The 8,516-nt window shown below is 33.0% G+C and overlaps 1 protein-coding gene across 1 annotated transcript; it reads left to right on the forward strand.

Annotated features, from left to right (window-relative positions):
* Window positions 1-612, forward strand: LOC141718183 (VQ motif-containing protein 11-like). Its single transcript, XM_074520562.1, has one exon. It carries the CDS (start codon window positions 1-3, stop codon window positions 610-612), a length of 612 nt encoding a protein of 203 aa, XP_074376663.1.
* Window positions 613-8,516: the final 7,904 nt, after the last annotated feature.

An 8,516-nucleotide genomic window follows, 5' to 3' on the forward strand; every position in this document is an offset into this window, starting at 1 on the left:
ATGGCTTCTTCTAGTTACTCTTACTCTCCCAAACCAAACAATAACAAATCACCGCAACTAGAAAATGCCATTCGTGTTCATGTTGACCCATCAAACTTTCATGATGTGGTCCAGAAATTAACAGGAGCCAGACCAGCAGTTGAGAAGCTCCCCATCACTATTTCTCCACATTTCAATGGAAGGCACAACCCTGTTAACGTTGGTGCAGTAAGACCATCGTTCAAACTCCAAGAACACGCTAGAAACCTCCAACTACAATTGAACCAAAATGGGTTAACTGAGTCAGCGTTTGCACCACGAAAGAGAGTGATAATTATCTCGCCTGTGTCAACATTGGACACAATTTTGGCACGAGGGAGTCCAAGTCCAGGAACATCAGTGTCGCCTTTTGTACCACAGAATGAGATAGCTATGGCAGATAAAGGCTTTTATTTGTATCCCAGTCCACCGGCTACTGCTAGCAAGCCTCAACACAGTTGCTTCCCTTGTTCCCAACATCTCCAGATTCATCTGGACCAAGTTTACTATGCTTTGTTATGTTCAAATTCAATATTATTCGAGATATTATGGATTAAAAATAAGAATATGTGGCATATTATTGATTCACAGTAATAGCCTTTATTAAGTGAAACCTCTTTTTTTTAAGTGGTACCTTTATTTATTATTTATTTTAATTATAATATAAAATTAATTTATATAATCATTTAATATTAATATTTTGATCTCAGCGTGCTTCTCACAGGATATTAACTAGTATATTATAAAGGGTTTGTCTAGTGTATACCCATGAGCACATGCTAAACAATAAAACTTAGTTTAAAGTGGTTTGATTGGTGTATTTGTTATAAATACAGCTTTTAAGTGCTTTGACCGCATAGTTAGAATAATATTTTTTTAATTTTTTCTTTTTGTGAATAAAAATATATAACTAAAACTTTAATTTAGAAAATGAAAATTTGAAATATTTTATTTTATCTATGCGGTCAAAATATTTAAGATTGTGTGCAATAAAGTCAAACGACATATAAAAGAAAACAGAGGGAGTATTGGTCAATCAAAATAAGCTAAAATTTTAAAAGTTTGTATTTATGGCACACAACAAAACAGTATTATAAATCTATAATCGGAGATAAGGCGAATATGGTACTGAAATTTATTAAAAACACAACTTGAACTACTTGCATGCAATCATAGACCAACAATTTTGTAAAATGAAAATGGCATATTAGTGTGTGGAAATTTAAAATTCAGTAAAAATCGAGAAGCGAGAAATTCGAATTTTTACCAAAATGATAAAGGGGTGATGTGAAACTTTGACTTGAATTAAAAGCAACCGCTAAAGCGGTCGTTTTTATATAAATTCCACCACAAAAAACAATTTCGACCAGGTTAAAAGCCACCGCTAGAGGACGGTCGATTTTGTACTAAATTCCACCGAATTCAGTCGTTTATATCTAAAACCTTATTATAAATCTTTAATCGGAGATAAGGAGAATATGGTACTGAAATTTATTAAAAACACAACTTGAACTACTTGCATGCAATCATAGACCAACAATTTTGTAAAATGAAAATGGCACATTAATGTGTGTTTACATTTTCAACACAACACGAAATTATAAGAATACTAAATAAAAGTTATAATTTATCGGAGTGACGGAAAGTTTTGAAGTTTGCAAAAGATTGAAATGCAAATAATGTTACTCCTCCGTCCCGTCCCAATTTATGTGTCAAGACTTTTACCCGTAATTTAAGTTGCATTAACCGTATGTCTCTGTTAATTATTTTTCAAATTTTTTTGTGAATAAAAATTTGAGATTTATATTTTTATCCACAAAAAAAAAAATACACTACAAGAAAAACGACTATTTCCTACCAGCATTTTGGTAGGAAATGGTCTATTTATGGTAGGAAAAGGGGGCAATTCCTACCAAAAGGCTTGGTGGGAATTGCTCCAGTCGGAATTGCTTTGTGGTAGGATTTGATGCTTGTATTTCAATTGACCCCACTTGCCAAGTGTTAGTTCATGTGGTGTGCCACATAATACGCCAAGTCACTCAAATATGGACCCCGGTTGATGATTTGGATTGTGGGGCCCAGATACGTGGCATGCCACGTGGCACGTCCCTTTGACAAAGTCAAGCCCTTTTCCTACCAGAGTTGGTAGGTTTTGCGTCATTTTTTCTTACCAACGTTGGTAGACTTTGATTGATCAACATTTCCTACCAACCTTTTCCTACTATATATCTTAGTTTATACAAGAACCAAAACCTACCATTCTGGGTTTGTAATGGGCATTCTCGTAGGTTATATTTAGTAGGATTTTATTCTTTATTTGCCAAAAAAATTATTTATTTCTGGTCATTGCCATAAACTAAAGCCAAACACAAACCAAAACACAAGTAACCAACATACAAATACATAATCAACAAGCATCAATTCATAATTCGAACAATTGTATCATTTCCGGACATAGTTACCGGACACTAAGAATTGACCAACCATCCATAATTAAAAAAAAAGCTAAGTTTCCGGCAACTATATCCCTACTTCAGAAATCTACCATTATCCTAATAATGCTTACAAGAGCGTAATACTGAAAACAATCCAAGTCTAACCAAAAGCATTTTAACCAAAAGCATTTAAGTCTAACATTTTAATGACAAACTTCATAAAATAAGGGGTTTCAGGGGAGCAGATTTAGTCATACTCACGATCGGGGCCTTCAGAATTTCCTTCTTCATCTTCACCTTCAGATGCGCCTTCAGATGCGCCTTCTTCCCCATTAGCATTCTGACCTTCCCCGTCAGCAGCCTCAACATCGCTTTCATCGTTAAAGATGTCTGTTACATCAGTCTCCTCATCAGAACTATAAAGAACCTGCAATACACAACCGATTCGCGATAAATCATCGACGCTGAATAAATGGCAGATTGGTACGAAAATTGTAAAAGAAAATTACCTTTTTTTCATTCTCCTGATACCTCTTGAACATATCTTCCACAAGCTCTTTCACGAGATGCAACACTTCATTTGAAACAAACTGAGTGAATTTAGTTCGGTTTCCAGGATCGCTAAGATCAAGCGCAGCTCGAGCAAGATTCTCAACCTCTTCTTCATTAAGTTGTCGCTGATAGGTAGAAGGATTGGTTTTCAGGATCTTAAGAACTCCACTGACCACAGTTGCGAATAACATGGCAGGGACACCTCTATTACGAGCACCCGCAGCAGAAGTTTCAGCCCTGTTATCCGCTTCTTCATCATACTGGACTGACAAATCTATGATCAGTTGACGGGCGGAAGTTCTCGAAAAACCAACAAGCCTGTTATTCTTAAGCTTTTCACCAGCAGGTACTGTCGCCATCAACCACCACTGAAATGGCTCCACGGTATTTTCAGTTGTTGGATAAAAGATATTTTCTTCAAGTATCTTTGCATAGCTCAGCTATAAAAAATTTGAAAATAAAGTGTTACAGCTTCTGACCTAAAATACAACATCTCATTTTTTTGCTATATAATTCGAGCGACTTCGTTCAGATCAGATAAATAAAATAAACTCAGATAAAAATAAGATGTTGATAAATTTCACTATGAAATAAGCCTAAATTTGTATTAAGACACATTAAGACACATTTGCAAAATTTAGCATTATGAACTGTATAGAGCAAATCAAATAAAGTTCTGGAGTTCACAAGATTTGGCTAATAAACATTAAGACATATTTGCAAAATCCAGCATTATGAAACAAACCTAAATTTCACTATCAAAATCATCTTGAGATTTATGGTAGAATCATCTATCCGGCTAATTAAAAAAATCCAAAAAATAAATACCAGTAAATACGTGGGACGTTAATTGCTTATATAAACTGTATAGGGCAAAGTCTAATAAAGTTCTGGAGTTCACAAGATTTGGCTACACAGTGAGAACATTGATTAATTTCCAGAGTTCACAATATTTGGCTACACAGTGAGTTTATGCAAAATCCAGCATTATGAATTCCAATATGCATAGAAAACCTAACTTGTAATTCAACATATAAATGCATAATCAAACTCGTTAAAAACTCAGATATATTGTCATTTACTTCTAATAAGTTATAAAAAACAAATTATCCAATTTTAATTTCATACCGCAATTTCCTTTGCAGTCTCAGTTGTGTAAATTGGCATGCCATCGGCATCCGTTTCCTTGTCAGTGTGTGTTTTGTCCCACACTTCAAGGCGAGTTGGCACAACGCCATTCTTTTCCTCAGTTAAAATCTAACATATAGATGCATAAAGATAATTAATAATAATAAACAAGATTCTAAATCCAAGTTCTATTTTACTGGATTATGAAGTGAATGTTACCTTCTCCACTTGCTGAAAAGATATTGCACCAGCGCTGTGCAAGGTAGTCACCTTTTACCGATTTGCTTTTCCCTTATCTGATCGTAGCTTGTGTTCATCCGACTCCAAGAAATGAACCATCCCTTCCCATACCGGATCACTGAAGTAGGAAGGTTTAACTTCCAGCAGCGGCTTTTTTAACTTCTCGGAATTTGCATAAGCTCACTCCTTTTCTTCATGCACTGTTCGCTTAATTAATGCCTTGAGATGCCCAGCTATAGTCCTATAAGCCTCCTTACGACTTTGACCCTTCTCATGTCTGAGATATTTCTGCAATTTATATAAACATAAGTTGTTCAATAGTGTAGAAATTACATGCAAATGATTATAGCAAACAAAATAAAATGTTTAAATAAGTATGTAATGCCACCTTTTAACATAACCTTTTCCTCTTAAAACATTTAAATTAGCAATTACCTATAGTTTGATAATAGAATAAAAATTAAAAAGTTGAGAAACCAATTTTGTCCTAAAATAATACACTTATATTACATGCTTCCTATTTAAAATTCGAAAACAAAAAGGTAATGGATGAAAATATAAAATCTAGCAGAGTGAAATGATGAGTGGTAAATCTACAGAGTTGGTTGTAGACTACAAATCTGACGTTACTCCAAAAATTATCCCAAGTATATCTTTCACAATCAAAAAACAACTTAACCTCCTCTGCCTTTTACTGGCACCATGATGATATTTTTACCATTTTCCAAATCAACCACCATGTCATCTTAATCTTAATTATATATATATTCTCCCCCAATCAAACCATAACACCACCACTCTTATTTCAGTAATACTACTACAGAAAAAGAGGAGCCTTTGCCTCTTCATTCTGATTTAACTGCCAAATCTTGGAGCAAACAGAAACACAAACACAGTAGCAAACAACTAAACTATCAATTAAAAGTACATGTGTATTTTAAAGTAAATCAAATTCAAGAAGATGGATACTTACATAGAGTTCAGTAATAATTTTCTCAGCCCATTTAGGATATTTATCATTGATATCAGTCCACGTGTAAGCTCCCACTGGCCAGAACTCGCGAACAATGCCCAGAATTGTCTTTTTTGCTTCATCATGCATTATGCTACAAAAATAATAATCGTTACTAATTGGATATATAGTAAAGTTAGGTAAAGTAGTAAAGAATAAAATGCAACAGTCTATAAATTTAGACTTACACTCCATTTAAAATATCAATACGAGTCGGCTTTGCTGGAGGTGTGGAACCAAAGAGTCCACGGGAGTTTGCTCGCTTTCATGGACCCATCCACTCAACCAATTATGCCCTTGTCTTCCCGCGGGGATAAGACTGTGATATCGCTAAAACTTAGGCCTTTGCCTTTGATGTTGCCGTCACTTTGCATTTTCCTATGCGTGAACTCGCATTTTTCTTAGACTTGGCGATCTTTCCATTCTTATTCACTGGAACTTTTTTGCCTTTCTTTGCAGATGTCACCGGACTCTTACCCTAGAAAACCTTTGCCATTAACCCTGTAAAAAACAATATCAAAATGCTTAAGTGATCTAGCTAGTTAATTCTCATGGATGATATGCATTAAACACATAACTTAATGCATTATCTTTTTGTTTAAGAACCAATAATATGAGGTTTATGAGTGCTCATGATTAATATTAAACATAATTAATTAAGTTACACGAAAAGATTCAGGTGTTTACTCTTAACTAATTAGCTTTGATTTCATAATTTTCATTGATCTGAGAACTAACTACGCATTTATCTCATCAGACTAGACAAAACTCTGCATGAATCAGTGGGATTTTCCTATATTATTAGCAGTCTGGAAGTGTCAATTATATATAGTTTCTTGATTATAGTTTACAAAGCTTAACTTATAAAGTTGAAATGGGTGGAGCCCAACTCTAATCCTACATAAAACCATACTTCAAGACAACAGACGTAGTAGTATATCATTGCATTTACTTAACTTGACCTAATGAAATTTTGAACAATTTCAAATTAATTATAAATATCCAAATGCCAACATATATGACTAGGCTCTTCCTAAGCTTCAACCCTAACAGACTAAGCTTCAACATATATGTCTGTTGGCATAGCAACAGACACACACTACGCACATTTTGTCGACCGACCAAACACACACTATCGACCAAACACACACTATTTTACAACTATATATGACTACTACAAATGTGTATGTGAATCCACTGCATATTACAATACTAATCCACTGCAACATCATACGTATACCTAAAACTTAATACCGTAAACTTAAATAAACATAAAAAAACATCAAATTACATATTTAAGCACATAGTTTAGTAAATAATGACTGAAAAACCCATAGTCAAAGCATAGTTTCATCAAAAATCAATTTTGATGGACTTAAAATCACATTTAAGCACAACCCATAGTTAAAGCATGCATAATAAACACAACCCATAAATATTGCATGCATATTGCCCAAAAGCCCCAATATCTAGCCTAAAATCCCCTGTTTAACACCCGATACTCTTTAAAATTGTAAAAGTTAACACCCCAAACACAATAAACATCTAATCCATGATACCCAATACACAATAATGCATACATATGATCATATACACACATAATCATATAAAATCGAATAAAAAATGAATAATAAGAAAAGGGAAAATATATAAACGAATAGATGAAGAAATGAATAGATGAAGAAAGCTTACCGATCGAAATAGATGAAGAGATGATGAAGAGATGATGAAGAGATGAAGAAGAGATGATGAACTGGTAGGGTAAATAGAGAGAGAGTATGGTGAAGAAATGTGGTTGCTCGAAATGAAAGAATAATGTTGGTAGGGTATATGTGTTTAATCCCCAATTAATTTTTTAATATTTTATTGTTTGATCAGAACCTACCAATTTTGGTAGGTTTGATCCCAAAATTGGTGGGTTTTGACCTGCGCGGTAAATTTAATTTTTTCGCCAAATATTTGGCGGAAACGCCAAAAAAATGAGGTGGGATTCGAACCCACTCCCCACAGAATCATTTACAATATACTAGCCATCGTGCCAAAATGGTTTTTCTGAAAAAATTGACACAAACAAGTATATCTTAGTTAAAAAATTGGATAATTTTTATTTAAAATCGAATATTCTACGAAATTATTAAATTAACAATTTAATTATTATTTTCAGGTGTTGCCTTTTCCTACCAGTTTTAGGTGTATTTCATACCATACTTGGTAGAAAATACCCTATGAGGAAAATACCCAGTTTTGGTAAGAATTAGAAGTTTATTTTATAGATCTATTATAAAAATATAATAACTTAATTTTTAAAAATTTATGAATATTTTGACAAAATGTCTAAAATTAATGTATCTAATCATCTGTAAGGTTGGATTATTAAAAAATAAAAATAAAAAAATCCAAGTGTGTAATCCTCAACATCCCCGATACTTTGAGTTGAAAACCTAACTCAATCTTCGAATAATCTCGACGTTCCGTTTTCTAAACGATTTTCTTAGTCATAATTGTTTTCTTACCCAAATTTTTTTCCTAGTTTTATTTCACTATAAAATGACATTTCACTTAAAAAGTTTTAATTTATCGATTCATTTTCATATTTAATATTTTCTTTTCACAATAATTATAATTATCCAAAAAACAAATGAAAACACGAGACTGTAAGTGTAATCAACTAACTTTTAGAGTTTCACTATTAAAATGAATAAATGTTCATGTTTATAGAGTTTGATCAACGGAAATGTGACAAACCATGGGCGAACAGTACAAAACATATTTTTTCTTGTATTTTTTCTATAGATCTATTATAAATACATAATAGCTTAATTTTTAAAAATTCTATATTTCGACTACATGTATAAAACTCATATATCTAATCATCCGTAAGGTTGGATTATTAAAAAAAATCCAAATGTCTAACCCATCCCCGACACTTTGAGTTGAAAACCTAACTCAATCTTCGAACAATCTCGACGTTCCGTTTTCTAAACGATTTTCTTAGTCATTTTTGTTTTCTTACCCAAATTTTTTTCCTAGTTTTATTTCACTATAAAATGACATTTCACTTAAAAAGTTTTAATTTATCGAACCATTTTCATATTTAATATTTTCTTTTCGTAATAGTTTTCTCACATTTC

The sequence above is a fragment of the Apium graveolens genome, chromosome 4 (genome assembly GCF_009905375.1).
Source record: "Apium graveolens cultivar Ventura chromosome 4, ASM990537v1, whole genome shotgun sequence".
Lineage (NCBI taxonomy): Eukaryota > Viridiplantae > Streptophyta > Magnoliopsida > Apiales > Apiaceae > Apium > Apium graveolens.

Excerpts from the sequence above, each read along its gene's own strand:
- LOC141718183 (XM_074520562.1), top strand. The coding sequence starts at position 1 with ATGGCTTCTTCTAGTTACTCTTACTCTCCCAAACCAAACAATAACAAA.